At 44.4% G+C, this 19,693-nt stretch overlaps 1 protein-coding gene across 3 annotated transcripts in view; it reads left to right on the forward strand.

The window, feature by feature from the left end:
- The window catches only part of Chka (choline kinase alpha), a 48,763-nt gene that overhangs the window by 23,180 nt on the left and 5,890 nt on the right, over positions 1–19,693 (forward strand). The window contains exons 3-8 of one of the 3 annotated variants that reach the window (XM_036200792.1): positions 3,957–3,986; positions 4,923–4,976; positions 13,598–13,711; positions 15,842–15,975; positions 16,362–16,466; positions 17,843–17,901. In XM_036200792.1, coding sequence (XP_036056685.1) covers positions 3,957–3,986; positions 4,923–4,976; positions 13,598–13,711; positions 15,842–15,975; positions 16,362–16,466; positions 17,843–17,901 — 496 coding nt within the window. The remainder of the gene's footprint in view (positions 1–3,956; positions 3,987–4,922; positions 4,977–13,597; positions 13,712–15,841; positions 15,976–16,361; positions 16,467–17,842; positions 17,902–19,693) is intronic. The other 2 variants (XM_036200774.1, XM_036200785.1) reach the window with 2 other exon arrangements.

The following is a 19,693-nucleotide window of genomic DNA, read 5'->3' on the forward strand; positions in this document are numbered from 1 at the left end:
ATCTTAGGAGAGCATAGACCAGGAAATCCTCAGGTTCTGCTTAGTCCTGCATTGGGTGCTGGGTGTTTTTCCAGACTAAACAGGCTGTCTATTCTTTCTTAAGCCTCCATAGGTCCCAGGCCATTTTAAAAGGCTATAGTTTATATTTTATAGAGAGACTTGTTTAAAAAGGTAACTCCAGCTCCAAGGGATCCAACATCTGGCCCCTGTGAATACCTGCATACATGCAGATACCCACACATGATTTTAAAAAGGAGACATTGTAAGTGTTCCAAACAGTTATCTGTCACTTCACAGCACCTTCTCTATGCATTTCACGAGTTTATTTATATCCACAAACCCAGGCCCAGGGCACACCAATGTGCTACTGTTTGAACTCACAGATAAACTCTGTTGTTACAGTTCAGTTAAATCCATTTCCCTCATTAATTATTTGAGGAGACTTATTAAGAACTGGCCAAAATTAAACCTATAAAGTCAGTTGTTTTTTTTTTTATGTGATGGTTTTTAGTGAGCTTAGAGACAGAAACTTGTTTTAGTATGGAACTAAAAATAGATACCATGTGTGCATGTGAGTGCTGGGGATTGAGCCCAAGGCCTCCTCTATGCTACATAAGGGTTCTGCCACTGAGCTCCAGCCCTAAAAAGTAGCTAAAGGTAACCAGTAGATCCAGGTAGTGGTGGCACATGCTTTTAATTCCAGCCCTCAGGAGGCAGAGGCAGAGGCAGGTGGATCTCTGTGAGTTTGAGGCCAGTCTGAGCTACAGAGTGAGATCCAGGACAGGCTCCAAAGCTACACAGAGAAACCCTGTCTCAAAAACCAAAAAAAAAAAAAAAGATAACCAGTAGCAAACTTAGTCAAGTGGTCTGTCACCCTATGCTCCAACATTACCTGTTCCTGCTCCTTTTGTATGTTTGGAGACTCACTGTGTAGCCCTGCCTGGCTTTGAACTCAGATCTACCTGAGTGCAAGGATTAAAGGCATGAACTGCTGCATACTTTTCCTTTTTTTTTTTTTTTTTGTTTTTGTTTTTGTTTTTTTTTTTTTTGAGCTGAGGATTGAACCCAGGGCCTTGGGCTTGCTAGGCAAACTCTCTACCACTGAGCTAAATCCCCAGCCCCTTCCTTTTTTATCAAGGCCCTGGGATAGAATGTTCTGAAGATCAATATTCAGTAGTAGGAACAGTTACTACTTTCATAGTCTGATTTAAAATATAAAACCAAGCTGAGGGTTAGCTCAGTGGAAGAGAATTTGCCATCCTTGGGAAAAAACAAGCAAGCAAGCAAACAAAAACCCACTTAACCATAAAATCAAAGGTTTCTCCCTGGAAACCCTCTCACTCTCCACAGTTGTTCATCACTTTTTAAAAATCAATCTATTTGCCCTGGGGGGGAAAAAAAGAAAAACAAAAAAAAAACCCAGGCAACCAAAACCATGAAGCCTTAATTGTGATTTGTATTAGATAAAAGAAACATTCGAAACCTGACTCCAAGTGTGTTGCTTACCTTCAAGACATTTCTGAGTAGTAGACAGACATGAAGTGAAAATCTATTCTCTCACTTTAGCTGGCAGAATTTATATTTTAAATTTAAACAAGATCAATAAACATAATATTTGCAGGGACAAGAGAGGTGGCTCGGTGGTTAAGACCACTTATTGTACTTACAGAGGCTCAGTTCCTAGCACCTAGGTGATGGCTCATAGTCAAGTGTAACTCCAGCTCCAGGGCATCCAATACCTGGCTTCAACAGGCATTGCACACACATGTTCAAATCCACATTCAAACACACATGTATATACATAATTAAAAATAAAAACAGGCGTAGCGGTGGTGGCACACTCCTATAATTCCAGCACGCAGGAAGATCTCGGTTAGTTCGAGGCCAGCCTGGTCTACAAAACGAGTTAACGAGTTCCAGGACAGCCTCCAAAGCTACACAAAGAAACCCTGTCTTGAAAAAAACAACAAAAACAAACAAACAAACAACAGAATAATTAAAAAAAAACTTAAAAACACGAATAAGCCTGGTGGTGGTGGTAGTGGCACACACCTTTAATCCCAGCACTCGGGAGGCAGAGGCAGGCGGATCTCTGATTTTGAGGCCAGCCTGGTCTACAGAGTGAGTTCCAGGACAGCCAGGGCTACACAGAGAAACCCTGTCTTGAAAAATAAAACAAAACAATGCATAACAAATAAGTAGATATTAAATATGTCCAGCAAGAGGCTCACTGAATATAAGCATATGTCATGCTGACCTGACTTCCTGAGTTCAGTTTCTGGAATCCACAGTGGAAGGAGAGACTCAGCTTCCCAAGAGTATTTTCTGACCTCCAACACACACAGATAGTAAAATAACTGTACAAATTTATGTTTTATAACTTGAAAAACAATTTCAACTTTGTAGTTAGTTGGAAGAAAATATAAAGTTGTGCTAAATGTTTATACAGTATATTTTAATCCTTGCCTTAAATAAAATGTGCCACTAATGTAAATTACTACAGATTCAAAGTCCTAATTTGCTTCTGGTCTTCAGGACAGAGTCTTTGGGACTTTCACAGAGTAAGTGTCTCACACAGAATATGTCTGCTGGACACACCGGAAGAGGTGTCTGCCTTGAGAATTCATGACTTCATGACCATCTGTCTTTCTGCTTTGAGGTTTCCTGTCTCTTCTCCTGGGTTCCAGCTCATTTTGTACTGAGGAAACAGAACATGGGACTGCAGAAGTCCATCTTGCCTTTGCGATGGTGCTCTTATGTTAAATCATAGCTTCATTTGGAATGGGATGGGGTGGGTGAGTATGGGAAAGTAGCAATGGAATTTATGTCCACTTCTTGTAACAACATGCTAAAAAACTTGTCCTGGGACTAAGCTAGTTTGTCTTTTTAGGTAAAGTGATTTGTTTTGGAGAGCACCATTAGACAGGGAAAGGACTTCTGTTAGCTAACAACCTGTTAACTGTCTCTCTAAGATACAGTTAGAGCAGGAACAGAATAGGAATAACCATAGTCATATAGGGCTTTGTACAGGTCAAATCCCGTTACAGCAAATTTCATAGGATGTGCAAATTCCTTATTTGTCCAGACTTTCTACAGAGTATTACTATGTAATTATCAGACCAAGAAACTTGTTTTATTTGTAACTTTCCTTGAAGGAAAAAGAAAGCACAGAGACATTTAACTCAATTTGTTCTGATTCACAAGCAGCCAGTCCCCCATTTGGGGCATGGACAGCTAGCTAGTCAGCTTTCAGGCACTAGGTGACTCCCTGAGCACATTAGCCATGTGCAGCACAGCACAGCGCTTGCTTGCCCATACCAGCCACAGCGAGAAGCACCAGGATTTTCTTTGTGCTTTGGAAGAACACTAGCTATAAAAAAAAAAAATGGAGCCCCTCACTCATTAGGAACCTTTAGATTCCTTGAGATAGACTGCTGTGTAAGAGCAATGGTTGGTGCCAGTGCCAGGGTGTTGGGAATGAGCAGCTGTAACACTTTCTGATAACTTGAGTCACCGTCAGCAAGCAGCTGGGAGCATTGTTATACTTGGTTTTTGTGCCTTTCATTGTAACGGGATTTAACCTGTAACAACTAGATTTTTGTCAGAGAAATGCAGATTACACAAATGAAAATATCACACCCTGTTTGTACTGACTGCCCTGATTCAAAGTACTCACCCGCATGTTATGTTTACCATTGCATATGTGTGAATACGAGCGTTAGGGACCTTTTGCAGATAGCTTTATGAACATGGATGTTTATTTTGTCTGCTTTAATAAAGATAAGGAATGTACTTTTTATAGCAAACACATTAAGATATCTGTGGAATGTCATTTGGTATATGGTGATGAGAGCAGTCGCTTTAGATCACAGGGTGTTTTGAATGCTGCTAGAGTAGCCAGTTTTGCTTAACGTGGCGTTTTTTTTTCCTGTCCACACTTTCCACCCTTGGTACAGGTGTTTTTGATAAAGCTGTGGAATGGCAAGGTATGTTTTTTATGGGATGTTCAAGAAACTGTTAGCTTAAAATTCTTTTACAGAGGTTTCCTTTACAGGATTCCTTTTGAGTTTGGCTCAAGGAAACCTGATCTAATTGTAACAAAACAGTTTTGAAGGCAGCTGAGTGTACAATTTTGACACAACCCTTAAATTTCTGATTTTATTTTTTCCCTTACCCTCACCAAAGGACAGTGTTTCAGTTTTAAAGCACTCGGGGTGGGGGTGGCTTGGAAATATGTGATCTGTAAGAAGTAGCCCAGGCTCTATGCCGGTCAATGGTCCAGTATTTTGTTACTGTTAGAAGCTTGGTTGCCAGTAATTTTCAATTTCAAGAGGAAAGTGATGTAAACATAGCTCCTAATATATCAGTTATCAGATAATCTTAGGGTTTTGTTCCATACAGTCCTCTGATTGCTAGAGGAACTTGAGATTGAACTTGGACTGGTTGGATCGAAGAGCTAGTGGCAGGTGTGCAGAGCTCACGCTAACTTTCTGCCTGTTAGTGTTTTCCTCTCTGTCCACATTGTCTGCTGCCTGCAGCCCTCCACAGGCATGTTGACATTCCTGTTTTGCAGGTTCCCTTGAGAGAACCACATAGCTAATTCAGGCAGAGCTTCAGAAGGCCCGATTAGAAGGGAGCACTCTCTAGTGACTTTCCTCTAATAATGAAACTGTGAAAGGTACATGGGGATGGTCACCAGCAGCACATCCCTTTCCTTGTAGAAAGATGAAGCACTTTGAAGGTGTTGGTACAAGTGCTGGAGACTGCTGGTGCCTTTAGACTACGCCGGTCACCTGGGGGGGCCAAAACGCCCTTGTTAAAGAGCTGAGGTGTTTTGTGAACACCTGTTCTGTGGTTGCAGAGTTAGTGTCTGCTCAGTGTGCTCCATCTCACCGGAAGTGTTTGCTTTTTCTCATTCATAGAGGTCCTGTAATAAAGAGGGATCCGAACAAGCTCAGAATGAAAATGAATTTCAAGTAAGTAATTGAGTCCATTCTCATCTGCATGAGCCGTAAACTGGTGGTGTCCAGTCTCTCCAAATTGTGGTTGGCAGGCTTGGTCTCTTCTGATCTTTGATCTTTCTCAAAAGAATGCCTTTGGACCAGTTGGAGCCAGTTCACTGAGGCTGAGCCACAAGGGGCTTCCAAACTCCTGAGGGTAGGGAGTCGAATTGTTTGTGGTGGCAATTTCTAAGCAGTGCTTGAGATGCTGAGAGATGCAGGCTTAGGAAATAATCTCTGATACTCTGATGTGAAAACACCTGGCTTCTCTGGCAGTGTCTCACCACTTCCAGATGTTCCCACACCATCGCTGTGAAGCAGATCTCTGCCTAGTTGTCTCATTGGAACTCTCCATTTGAGGAAATGGCAGTGCTTGTCCTAGGTATGGTAGCCAGGTTGGAAAGGCCTCTTCCCAGATTCTGAAATAGATAACAACACGGAAAAATGTACATTCAAGGGAACTTTGAGACTCTAGGTATGGAGCAGTGGAGAGTGGGCACCTTGTGAGGACTCTTTTGTGTGTTTAGGCTTATAGGAAAGGGTTCTTGTGTGCATGAGATGGTCAGTGTGATGTGGCCAGCTGGCCACTCCTAGGAGCTTCTGAACTGAGAGATGGTGCTTCCTGCTTCTCCTGTTAGGTCGTAGCTGCAGTAGCAACCCAGTAGCAGAGCCCCCAATCCCAGCAGTACCCTGCTATACCTGCTGGCACCACATTCTGTTCATTCCTCCCTTGGGTTTCAGAATCCATCCTCAAAGATAGTCACAGCTGCCCCTCTCCTTCCTTCTCAGGGTCTGCTCTTCAGGGGATCTGACTTTACCTGTGAACTTTGGGGGTTGGTGTGCACACAGTTGGTTACTAAGTATGGAGGAGTTGGTTTTCATTCCTCATTGAGTCCCTTTAACATCTCCCTCGGTGAGATAACAGCAGGTAAAAGGTGCTTGTTGTCAAGTATGGCCACCTATGCTCTGTCCCCAGAACCCACATTGTGGAAGGAGAGACCCACCTCCTGCAACTTGTCCTCTTAACCTCCACACGGGCATGCACACACATAGAAACACATGCATACATAAATGCAAAAATAATTGTCCTCTTACCTCCACACGGGCATGCACACACATAGAAACACATGCATACATAAATGCAAAAATAATTGTCCTCTTACCTCCACACGGGCATGCACACACATAGAAACACATGCATACATAAATGCAAAAATAATTGTCCTCTTACCTCCACACGGGCAGGCACACACATAGAAACACATGCATACATAAATGCAAAAATAATTGTCCTCTTACCTCCACACGGGCAGGCACACACATAGAAACACATGCATACGTAAATGCAAAAATAATTGTCCTCTTCTGACTGTTGCTCAGGTCCCACAGGACTTTCCCTCATGTCCTCTGTAAAGGAGGACGTTTTTCTATCCAGCCTTTCACAGGTGGGGCTGCTCTGTCTGCTTCTTCCATCTTGTATCCAAACATTTACCAACAGAAATCCTAGCTCTCTAAGGCTCACATGCTGCTCCCCTCCCATTCACCCTGGTCTTTGGGCTGTCTGCTTCTTGCCTTCATTGTGTCAAGGTTCTACAACAACCTGTTGGAGTCCATTCCTTCTTCTGGCATCTCTCTGTGGTCCAGATAGTATTCTGTTCTCCACTGCATCCCTCCTGAATTCTCCAGTCTTTCCTTCTGCTTCGTCTCCAGGAAGTGTGCCCTGACTATCTCCAGAAGGTGGTGACCCTCTTTGTTGTGTAGGGCTTCAGCAGTCCACCTCTGCAAACCTCCCAGCTTACTTTGGCTTCTTGGAGATCTGCAGTCCAGAGATTGCTACCTTCTTACTCCATCAGCACTCCTGATCACCCAGCTGTGCTTCTAAGATCTTCTCCTCCATATATCCTCAGTTCTTTCTTCCATTTGTCTCTTCTGTGCTTACCTTTAACACCTGCCATGCTGAACGTAAGCACCTCAATGCTTGCTGCTGCACCCACAGCCCCTGAGCTGTTGAACTCTAGAGAATCACACAGTTGGGAGAGCTGATGCTCCACTCAGGCCTGCTGAACTTCACCCTTAGGTTTGCCTTTGGGTTCTAAAGGCTGTTTCAGAGATCTGTTTTCTCTTCTAGCTTTCCTGTCCCCACCCTAGGCAATACAGTATTTTGAAGCTCATTCTTCAGCTGCTCATCCTTTATCTGACATCCACTCCAAGCCCTATACTATCCTTCTGTGCCGTCTTTCCCACTGGCTGCCCCTGTGCAGCCATCTTCCTCTTGCATTCAGCATGTCCACTCCGTGTTCTCTCGGCTTCACTTCAGCCTGTTGTCATCATCCTCCACTCCTTCTACAGGAGCCAGGTTCTCTTCCAGATGTCCTTTCCACCTCAATGCAATGAGGCCAGCCTGCGCTACAGAGCGAGCTCCAGGACAGGCGCTAAAGCTACACAGAGAAACCCTGTCTGGAAAAAAACAAAACAAAACTGATTCACTCCTGTAACTTTAGTATTTGGAGGCTGAAATAGAAAGATTACTGTGAGTTTGAGGGTCAACTTGTGGAGTGAGATCTTATCTAAAAATCCTAAAACTTGCCCCACTTCTGTTTGTGCTAGGGTTTGAACTCAGGACCTCCCTGTCTCTAGGTGGGAATGGCAGCATATGACTGCAACACCAGCACCTGAGGGGCTTAGGCAGATCATGAATTCAGGGCCAGGGTTATATGTAGACCCATTTCAATCAAACAGAAGATGGATCTGGTAGCACAGGCTTGGAGTCTCAGCTACTTGGAAGGCTGAGGCAGGAGAATCACAAGTTGACCTACAGAGAGAGTTCAAGGCCAGCCTGGGCAATTTAGTGAGATCCTGCTTCACAATAAAAGGTGAAAAGCAGAAGGCTGGAGAGATGACTAAGAGGTTAAGAGCACTGGCTACAGAGGACCTAAAGTTTGCTTCCTATTACCCACATGGTTGCCCACAATCAGCTGTAACTCCAGAGGATCTGACACCCCTTTCTGGCATCTGCAGGCAGTAGGCATACATATGCACAGGCATACACAGAGGCACAATACCCACATATTAATAGATAAATAAAATCACCCCCCCACCCCACCCACACACACAGTGTTTCTCTATGTAACAGTCCTGGCTGTCCTGGAACTCACTCTGCAGACCAGGCTGTCTTCAAACTCAGAGATCCACCTGCCTCTGCTGACCTAGTGCTGGGATTAAAGGCGTGTGCCACACTGCCTGTCTAATCAATAAAAACTTTAGAGGAAAAAGCAGGGTGGGGCTAGAGCCTAGTGGTAGAATGCTTGCCTGACATTATGATGGCAAGTGCACGCCACCGTACCTGGCTTTTTCATCTAAGTTCTGGGGACCAACTTAGAGTGTCATGCATGAATGGCAAGCATTTGACCAACTGGGTTCTCCCTATGGAAGTGAAATTTATAGATAGGCTTAATTTGTTTCCATCCCCCATCTAGGTATCTTTTTCTCTTCTGTTTAGCCTTTCCTATCTAATACTTGTCCCCATCATTCCTCCGAAGCTCTTGTTTTTATCACCAGCAACTACATTGTGAAGTCCAGTGGCCACTTGGCTTTCCTCCTGTTTGACCCTCAGCAGCATCTGTAGCTCCTCCTATCCCAAAGGCAGCAATTTTACCTCCTCTTTTCCATTCTCTTCCACTGCCCAGCTTTGAGTCAGTGGTTTGCAAGTGGTAGGTAATAGGAAATGTTAGAGCTTTTGGTTCTTTGGGCTTTTTAGTAGACAGCATTTTGGTATGTTGCCTAGGCTCTTAGTCTAGCAGAGGACTAGGGTGTGCATGTTGCACCCAGCTTGCTTTTTAAATGAGATGGATAGAAAATATAAGGGAGCATTGTATAGTTGTGAGAATGAGTGTTGATGGGTATAATGTTCAGTTGTGTGTATTGCTGGGTAAATGCTATTTTAGGGGTGGGGTGGTGGTTGAGGTTTTTAAGTTTAGGCTGGCCTCTAACTCATAGAGGTCAATGTGCCTCTGCCTCCTGTAAATGCTAATTTAAAAAAAAGTATTTTTCACTCCTTTATAATTTCATGCATGTATATGATGTATCTTTTAAAAAATTTCAAATTTATGTCTATGCTTGCATATATGTATGTGCATGTGCCCTGTGTGTGTCCCTTGTGCCTTCAGAAGGCAAGAGAGGGTGTTGAATTACCTGTAACTAGAGTTAAAGATGGTTGTGAGCTATCATGTGGGTGCTCGTACAAGAGCAGCAAGTGTCCCAATCCCTATATAATGTATCCCAATTATGTTAACCCTTTATTCCCCTTCTACTCCTCCAGACCCCACTAATATCCTCTTTCCACCTTCTTGTCCTCTTGAGTCCAGTTAGTACCGACTTCATGCACTTGGATATGAGCCATCCATTAGAGCATGGGGAACCAGGCAGGGCTCACCACTTGGACAAAATTGACTCTCCCTTCCCCAGGAACCATTAACTACTAGTAACTGCTAACAACCCCTCAGCTGAGAGTGGGATCTTGTAAGCCCCTCTCCCGGACTAGAATGTTGACTGGGCTGATCTTGTGTAGGTCTTCTGTAGGTGAACACATCTCATGAACTCATGAATGAGTCACGAACACAGCTTTTTACAAAGTTCCTACTCACCCCCTGGCATTATATATACTCTTTCTACCTCCTCTCCTTGATGTTTCCTGAGCCTTAGGGACTCTTACTGACCTGATTGCTGCAAGGCCATTGATGCAGTGTGGGAGTTCTCAGAAACAGGCCAGTCTTTCTTTTGCTCTGGGAGTTTGCTCTGTGCATGAACTTTGAGTGTCTGTTACTTAGCATGGTCCTTTCTGGCCTGCTTGGTTGTCCTATTCTAGCTACAGCCACACTGCCTTACACTTCCTTCCCTGCCCTGGGCTTCCTCCATCAGAACAGCTCCTAGCTCATTTGTGCCTGCACTCTTGGGTCCTGGGTCAGGTCAGTGCTGTCTCTTTGGAAATCCCTGCCCTTTCATAACCTGTCTTCAGGCCTTCTGCCCCTTCATGGCTTTGATTCCAGTCATCTCCTATTTCCCTCTGTGGTTTGGTACAGATGAGGGCCTGATGGGGCTTATTCTTTGATCCTTGACACTTAGCACTAGATATACACGAAATATTTTCTGGTATTTGTTTGTTTTGTGTGTGGTTTTTCAAGACAAGGTTTCTCTGTGTAACAGTTCTGGCTGTCCTTGAATCAGCTTTGTAGATGAGGCTGGTCTCGAAATCTCAGAGATCCATCTGCTTCTACCTCCTGAGTGCTGAGATTAAAAGTGTGTGCCACCACTGCCTGGCCACATTTTGAATGAGTGAATGAAAAATTTTTTTAAATTTCTGAAACCAAAGTAAATAGTTGAGGTATTGATTCCTCCAAAAAGTAGCACTAGCCTGTGGCTGACCAGATGGCTGTGTGGAGGGGTGGACTGTGGATCAAGCCCTGGTTCTGTCCACTGCTCACTTGCTTCAAGAAGCCACCAGGGAAACCATCAGGGGCTTAGAAGTGCTTATGTCTGTGTTGAGGCTGATGGACGCTGCAGGAGTCTAGACAATTTAATTCAGGTCCCAGCGACAGTGCTGTCAACACACATACACAGGTGCTAAGCTTGCTGAACTTGAAATCTACACTTGAGGACTGGAGAAGTTGATACAGGGGGATTGGGAGTTTAAGAGTAGCCTGAATTGTCATGGAAAGATTTTGTCTCATAAACCAACAGGGAAAGGTTGGTAAGAATGTTCAGTGGGTAATAACTTACCACTAAGCCTAATGACCTGAGTTCAGCCTCCAATGCCCAAGTGGAAAGAGAAAACCAACTCCTGGAAGTTGTCTTCTGATCTCCATATTGTGGCATGTGGGCAGCCACACATGTGCAAGCTCATATTCTCTCTCTCTCTCTAAATTTTTTTGTTTTGTTTTGTTTTTGTTTTTTGTTTTTTTTCTCTAGAGCTGAGGATCGAACCCAGGGCCTTGGGCTTGCTAGGGAAGCACTCTACCACTGAGCTAAATCCCCACCCCCAAGGATTTTTTCTTTCTTTCTTTTTTTTTTCCAGAGCTGAGGACTGAACCCAGGGCCTTGAGCTTGCTAGGCAAGTGCTCTACCACTGAGCTAAATCCCCAACCCCTTCTAAATTTTTTAAAAAGTTGATAAAGTGCTTCCCCAGCATGTACAAAGCCCTGGATTCCATGTGCAAGCATTGCATCAACTGGGCATGATGGTCATACACTGGGCATGATGGTCATACACTGGGCATGATGGTCATACACTGGGCATGATGGTCATACACTAGGCATGGTTCACACTTTTAACCTAGGATTAAGGAAATAGAGGAAAGATCAGAAGTTCAGGTTAGCTATAACCAGTTCAAGATCTGTCTGCTACATAAGACTTTCAACCCTCGTGATCATCTTAGTCACTCCTCAGTGTGGAAGGTTAGAAAACAAATTTTAATCATAATAAAATTCTGGATTTTTAGACAAAAGAAGATTAGATTGGAAGTTAGAAAGTGGAGGTGTTGGGGGGAGTTCTATAGATGGCATATAGCTACAAGGAGCTATACCTGGTAGATTGCCTGCTCTAGAACTTACCCCAGGATCCTCTTGTTCAGTTATGGTCAGGCTCTGCTTGCTTTTGCAGTTTCCACTGTAGGCGGCGCCGAGGAGACTGCTCCCAGCCCACAGGGGAGAGGACTGCAGCAGAGGACACCCTGAGGGCCTTCGCTTGAGCTCCCCTGAGAGTCTCTGCAGTATCGGGCTTCAGGTCAGACAGGGCTGCAGTGACTATGCCTCCTAAGCCAATGTGTTAAGAGGGTCAGATGAGCAATGAAAATATTTCATCTGCTAAACAGAGGTATTTGGTGTTATCAAAAAGATATAAGTCCATGTAATACCTAATTCCTTAGTCTGATCAAGTTGATATATGTATATTGTCAAATACACACACTGGGCATGACCATCATGCTCAGTTTAATTCCTCCACAGCACATTTCTTAACAAAGGGTGATCAGCATCACCTGAAAGCTGGGAAGAAGGAGAGTTGTGTTTTTAGAATGAGCGACACACCTATTGGTGTAGAATTGGGACCAAGAGATACTCAGTGGGGAGAGGCACCAGCACACAGGTCTGGCCACCTGAGCTCCAGACCTCCTAATAAGGTAGTAGGAGAGAAACAACTCCATGAAATGTAAGTGCCAGCACACAGAAAATAGTTTTTGAAATGTAGTGGAATCTGAACTAGAACCTGAGAATAAATGGGTAATGTTATTTGTGAGTGTCAAGGCCCCTTTTGCCCTGATTTGCTGTTTGTGGAGTGACTGAGGAACGACTGTGAACTGGGAAAAAAGGATGGGTTTTGAGTCATAATTATTATATACCCATGAGTTATTAGGACTAAAGATAGAAAATGGAGGGAGGGGGCTGGAGAGACGTCTCCGTGGTTAAGAGCATTTGTTTCTCTTGCAGAGGACCCAGGTTTGCTTCCTAGTATCTATTCAGTGGTTCACAACCATCCAAACTCCACTTCCAAGGGATCCAGTGCCTTTTGACTTCCTCAGGCAGCAGACCGTGCACATTGTGCACATATATTTATGCATAGAAACACTCATACACACAAAGTAAATAAATCTAAAGAGCATAGTAGCTTTATAGAGAATTTAGCATAGTCAAGAATTGAAACTCAAAACCTGGCACCCACAGACTAGGCAAGAGACCTTTGGAGCATTCAAGTGCACTTGACACTTCCATGCAGTGGAGGGTGGTGTCTTTGAGAGGACAAGGGTGAGACTCAAACAATTAGGTCAAGTAATATACATAATAGTAAAACAGTAAGAAATAATAGTAAAAATAAGTAGACACAGGAAAAGCAGTGGCCCTTAACAATAAAAGAGGCCCTTAAGCCAGCTTGTTTTGGGGAGCATTGTTTGACATGAGAAAGGACTTACGTTAGCAGATAACCCACTGTCTCCCAAAGATATCGTTCACATGCTGAAAGCATAGGAATAGCCACAGACATTTAGGACTGTGCACAGGTTGGGGCTGGGGATATAGTTCCACTTGGTAGAGTTCTTACATAGCATGTAAGAAGTCCTGGGTTGGGTCCCCTGTAATAAAATAAAGTGAGCATGGTGGCACATGCCTGTAATCCCAGCAGAGGCAGGAGAATCATCTGCTACATAGGTAGTTCATGGCCAGTCTGGGGTTATCTGAGATTTTCTCTAAACAAGCAAACAAAAAGTGTTACCACAACTTTTTTAGTAGGATACCAAATTTTTGTCTTAAAGTGTTTTTTTTTTTTTTTTTTAACAGAATATTAATGTGTAACATTGGGTTATAAAATGTTTTCTTCTTAACTTTACTTGGAGGGAAAATTGTATTTTTGGAACTAGTGACCTAAATTAAAATTTAAACATATATATATAATGCTGTATGCTAGATCCTGTACAAGTTGAGAGGGGGGGGGGTGGTGCTGAGAATCATTGTCCATGCCAAAGAGTGGCCTAGAGGCCTGGAGGAAGCTGCTCCTGAGAAAGCCCTTCCTGCCTAGGAAAACACTAACACCTGCTCTGTTCACACCTGTTCTAGGGGGCCGAGGCAATGGTTCTGGAGAGTGTTATGTTTGCCATTCTTGCAGAGAGGTCACTTGGGCCAAAACTCTATGGCATCTTTCCCCAAGGCCGACTGGAGCAGTTTATCCCGGTAAGATTATGTAAATCACAGGCAAGAGGTAGACTCAGTTCCTCCTAGCAGCAAAAGCCTAGAATCCTGTCATTTGGAATATTAAATGTAGAATTTATAAATGGGAGAAATAGTAAATGGGAGAGAGCTCAGCAGGCATGAGCTCTTGTTGCTCTTCCGAGGATCCGGTTCCAATTCTCAGCCGGGTGATGGTGGCACACACCTGTAATCCCAGCACCTGGGAGGCAGAGGCAGGCAGATCTCTGGGTTTGAGGCCAGCCTGGTCTACAGAGTGAGTTCCAGGACAGCCAGAGCTACACAGAGAAACCTGTTTCAAAAAAACCAAAAGGAAGAAAAAGAAAAGAAAAGGAGGAAGAAAAGAAAATGTTAAGCCAGATTGGCTCATACCTGTGATGTCAGTAGGCTGAGGCAAAAGGATTACCCCAAATTTGAGGCCAGCCTGAGCTACACAGTTGAGACACTGTCTATAAAACAAGCAAGAAGGTTAGGCATGGTGATACATCTTTAATCCCAGCACACAGGAAGCAAAGATGTACTTGGAGACCATAGCCTGCTCTACGTCGTAAGTTCCAAGCTAGACAGTGAGATGCTGTCTTCAAGCAAGCAGAGAAGTTTCCTATAATGAGTGTGTTGTGTTCTCTGTAAGTCTGGCTGCAGCTGCTTAGGAGTGGCCCTGGATCTCCTTTGTTGCTTCATTTCTCTTGTGGCCTTAGGAGCAACAGGTTAAAACACAGTTGAAGTGTGTGATGGGCTTAAACTACCTAGCTTTGTTAAGTACACTGTATGGTTGCAGTAGCCTAAGGACACGTTTCTAGGAGTGTTCCTTTTGCTAAGTGTTATGTGACTGTAGTAGCTTTTTTTGTTTTATTTCTCAAGACAGGGTTACTCTGTGTAGCCCTGGCTGTCCTGGAATCCTCTTTGTAGGCCAGGCTGGTCTCGAACTCACAGAGACCATCTACTTCAGCCTCCTGAGTGCTGGGATTAAAGGTGTGTGCCACCACCCTGGCTATAGTGGCATTTTTGAAAGCTGGGTGAGCTGTCCTTTGAAGTCCTGAGTGTCTGATTAGTGAAGCTGACTCCCCATCCATGTAATAACATGGCTTGTTGAAAATGCTGTGGAGAAGATTCCAGAATTGAGGAGATTGAGTTCCATGCATGGTTCTTAGTGCTAGGTGTCGAATACCTTCAGCTGTTGAGATTTACACTAGATTAGATAGCATCTCCTTCACCTGGGAGCTGTGAGAGGGTTGAGTCTTGTTCCTGTCCAGTGCCACAGGAAGCAGGCCCTGAGGAATGAAGACACACACCTAGCTCATATCTTTGAAGCAAGAATTTGAGCAGGATTTCTCTGACTGGGCAGCACTCCCTGCCCTGTGCCTGCTGCTTTGTACCTTCAGGGAGACCCCACCTTGAATCCTGTAGGGGTACAGCTTGTGTGGAGAAGCCCAAGGATTTCCTAGACCACCCTGTGGAAGGGTTGTCAGGATGAGCCAGGTCTCAGGCTACATCAGTGACAGCACAATGTCTACAGCTTAGTATTTGACCTTTATGTCCATAGTGTGGCACATGTCTGCTCCATTTCAACCCTGGTGCTACGGACACAGTAGGAGCAGTTGGCAGCCCTCTTGAACCTAGGGCTTCTCTAATAGGATATTCAGCTGAGAGTTCTGAGAACTACTGAAGACAGGCTGTTAGTTTTGACAAGTGAGGACACCAGCTGTAGCCGCAGAGATGCAACCACAAGTCACAGGAGTGGTTTCTAGTTTACTGAAGGAGAGACTCCCTCAGGTCCTTAATGAAATAGACCTGCTCCTCTCTGTACCCTACTACTCTCTGTAGAAGTGCTGTGGAACTTACCTGTGGATGACGTGTCTTTTATAGAACAGGGTCTCACTGTAAAACCAGATTGGCCTTTAACATATCTGCCTGCACTGGCTCTTGAGCTACTGAGATTAAAGGCATAATACTGCCAGGCCTGACTACATGTCCATTCTTAAGAAAATTGTGTGCACTGGATGAGACTTTGATTACTTACCCAAACTTGTTCTTGCTTTTAATGTGGTGTGGTCTCAATACAGTTGTTAGATGGCATGGGTAAATGGCAGCTCCTGAATCCCTTTTCCATTTTAGAGCCGACGATTGGACACTGAAGAATTATGTTTACCAGATATTTCTGCAGAAATAGCTGAGAAAATGGCCACATTTCATGGAATGAAAATGCCATTCAATAAGGAGCCAAAATGGCTTTTTGGAACAATGGAAAGGTAAGTGTTGAGATTATTTGGTTCTCATCTCTTTTACCTTGTGTCTTCAGCAGTAACAGAAGTGGGTGCTTCCCTTCATCTGTTAGGGTGGTCAGAGGCCCTTTTTGGTTCATTGGTGTGCATACTGTCACTTGTGATCTGTCTCATAAGCCTTTCTTGAATGAATCAGTCAATTTCTAGACCAAGAAAGAAGACTTGTTTGCAAAATTGCTGTTGGCTGGGTGGAGAGCCAGCTTCCTTGAGTACTGTAGGTCCTATCATCCCCTCCCTCTTTCCTGGAGCACAGAGATTCCCTGGGACTGGGACTGGCTGGAGTTGGGTGATTGAGTGAGGCCTGAGAATGCACCTGCTGAGATTAGCTCTGCTCTTTGTCTTTCCTATGACAGATACCTGAATCAAGTGCTAAGACTTAAATTCAGTGGGGAGGCCAGAGTTCAGCAACTGCACAAGTTCCTCGATTACAACTTGCCTCTGGAGCTTGAGAACCTGAGGTGAGTGTATCTACCCTGGAGTGGTAAGCTCCTCATCTACAGAGTAAATGTTCTCTCAGTAGTAAGTCCTGGTGAATTGGAATCTGCCCCCACCCCCTTTTTTAAAAATTTCTTCCTGAGACAGGGTTTCTGTGTAGCCTTGGCTGTCCTGGAACTCACTCTGTAGACTAGGCTGGCCTCATACTCAGAGATCAGCCTGCCTCTGCCTCCTTGCTGGGATTAAAGGTTTGCACCACCATACCTGGCTTTGGGGTGGGGGGTGAGTTTGTCTTTTTAAGATTTTATTTTTATTTTCAAATTTTAACTCAACATTATCTGCAAGTATTTGTTCTTAGTCACAGAGTCATTAGCCCTGAATGTTGATGATCAAGTGAGGTTTGGCATAGCGTGTGAATGATGGGTGGAGGTAGTAAACCAGGGAGATGGGAGACTAAAATTAAGTACTGGAAGACATTAAGAATTTTGAGATTAGGGACTGGAGAGATTGCTTAGCATTTAAGAGCACCGACTGCTCTTCCAGAGGACCCAGGTTCCATCCCAGCACCCACATGGCAGCTCACAGCCGTCTGTAACTCCAATTCCAGGGGACCCAACACACACACACACACACACAAGCAAAACACCAATGTACATAAAATAAAAATAAATAAATTTTAAAGATTCTTGGGGGTTGGGGATTTAGCTCAGTGGTTGAGCGCTTAGGCAAGCGCAAGGCCCTGGGTTTGGTCCTCAGCTCTGAAAATAAAAAAATAAAATAAATAAAATTAAAAAAAGAGTCTTAAGATTCTGTTGGATGGTGGTGGTGCATGCCTTTAATCCCACCACTTTAGAGGCAGAGGCAGGCAGATCTCTGAGTTCAGGGCCAGCCTGGTCTGCATAGCAAGTTACAGGACAGCCAGAGCTACACAGAGAAACCCTGTCTGAAAACCCAAAAAAGAATCTTGAGATTGGTTTCTAAATGGAAACACCTGTTGTGTCCTCTTGCTAAGCCTGGGTGCAAGCATGTGTGCTGTGCCAAGTGGAAATGGTACCCAAGACCTTGAAAGAGCTCTGACTTTATTTGGACAGGAAGCAACTGTCCAGCTCTGATATATGCTAGGAAGGAAACTGCTCTGGGGGCGTCTACTCTAAGTCATTGGGCAGGCTCATGCGTAACAGTTGTGTGTACCAGGATAACATGAGTAGAGTGTGCAGTTGCAGTGGGGGAGAGTTTGCATTACAGAGAAGCTGGATGGGTTCTCTGCTGAGACACACAAGATACATGGTTTTCAGAATATGAATGTGTGGGCTGTTAAAATGCTGGCTCTGTGCTGGCCACATGAGTATGCGTGCACCTTACTGAACTAGATTGGTAACAGTGAGCTTTCTTTTTCCAGGTCATTGCTGCAGTATACTAGATCTCCAGTTGTATTTTGTCATAACGACTGTCAAGAAGGTAAGAATTGCCATGGCATGCTAAAGATAAGGCTTATGTTGTACTTGGAAGACCACTGATGAATGTGTATGACGCATGCAAGATGGCGGTACAAGTGTAACTTTATACTAAAGAAAACCCTCAGCCAGGCGGTGGTGGCACATGCCTTTAATCCCAGCACTCAGGAGGCAGAGCCAGGCAGATCTCTGTGAGTTTGAGGCCAGCCTGGGCTACAGAGCGAGATCCAGGACAGGCACCAAAACTACACAGAAAAAAACAAAAAAGAAAGAAAGGAAAGAAAACCCTCTGGATTATAAAATAGAAAGATCTGGAATGAAATTACATGCATCTGTTGATGTGTAACTCCTTTGGTAAATATTTCTACTTCTTTAGCCTGCACAGCAGAAGGCCCAGATCACATGGGCTCTCTGTAACTCTTAAACCACCTTCCCAGAGAACAGGCACACACACAGCTAAAGCTTTGCTCACACTGCTTCACTTGAGAAACATGGCAGTGAAGATGCTGCTGTCACAGACTTTGCCTGGTATCGTTTTAGAAGACACCCAGATCCTTTTGCCCATACTGTCTGCCTGCCTTACTTTGATATTCCACCTACTGGGTCACAGGTGGCTATAGCCTGCTCAGCAGCTTTATTCTGTGTTGTTTTTTGGGTTTTTGTTTGGTTGGTTTTTTGTGGGTTTTCAAGACAGTATTTCTCAGGAGCTTGGGCTGTTCTGGAATTCACTATGTAGACCAGGCTGGGCTCAGCCACAGAAATCCTTCTGACTTGGCCTCCTAAATGCTGGGATTAAAGCTGTGTTCCACTACTGCTCAGCTCTTCTGTGTTTTCAAGACTGCATCATGGCATGTTGTCCAGACTGGCCCCCAAATCTTAGATTAGGTAATGTACCTCTAGTTTTTTAATTCTAGATCAGTGTCTTATGAAGTCCCTTCATCTATAAGCCATTAATTTGAGCCAAAGTACTTTTCGGATTAGTTGATCGTTGCTTGACCACTAGTGGGGTAGAGCAAGGTATAGAAATTTCAGCACCAGCTTGGTGCATCAGCCATACCCATCTGGTCCTGATGGTGAATGAGGTGTGCAGACCATCATCACCAGAGGAATTGTCTTGAGTGATGGCCAAGTGTAGAAAGGATAGAAATGACAGCTTGCATTTATTTTGTTGTACAAATTTGGGTATCTACCCCATTCTCATTTTCCTTGCTGTTGAAAGCAACAGGAATATACTGCAAAGCCTAGAAACTACCTCCACTAGAAACCCTGGGAGAGGGAGAGTGGCCAGAGTTAGCAAAGGATAGGACTGCAGGCCCACTCATCCACTCCTGAGCTGCTGAACACGTCAGTGGGGGATCTAGGGAAATGGACTGGCACAACCAGTCTGCCTGTCACCCACCTGCCTAGACTCATTGCTGGAGAAACACCATGGCGATTGTCTGTGGTCTTCTTGGGTTGAAACAGTATGCAGGGACAAATCAGTTGGATACCAGTTTGGCCAGATGATGACAGCAGCCCAGTCCCATGGCTCCAGGAGATTGAGTCAAGGAGACCAGATGCACTCTAACACACACTATGTGAGGTTTTTGGAAAGTACTGTTCCAGACAGTGTGAGGGGTCTGTAGGAAGCAGAGTGCCCAGAAGTACAGGGAGTGGGAACAGGTGGTCTTGGAGCCTCTCTGCTTAGAGTCAGGTCATCATGACGAAACTTGTACTACTCCGTCTGCTCCTGTGATGTCTTTAGGACCAAAGCTAAAATCATTCAGGGCCACAACACTCTCAACTTGGCTGCCCAA

This window comes from Onychomys torridus, chromosome 1 (genome assembly GCF_903995425.1).
Source record: "Onychomys torridus chromosome 1, mOncTor1.1, whole genome shotgun sequence".
NCBI lineage: Eukaryota > Metazoa > Chordata > Mammalia > Rodentia > Cricetidae > Onychomys > Onychomys torridus.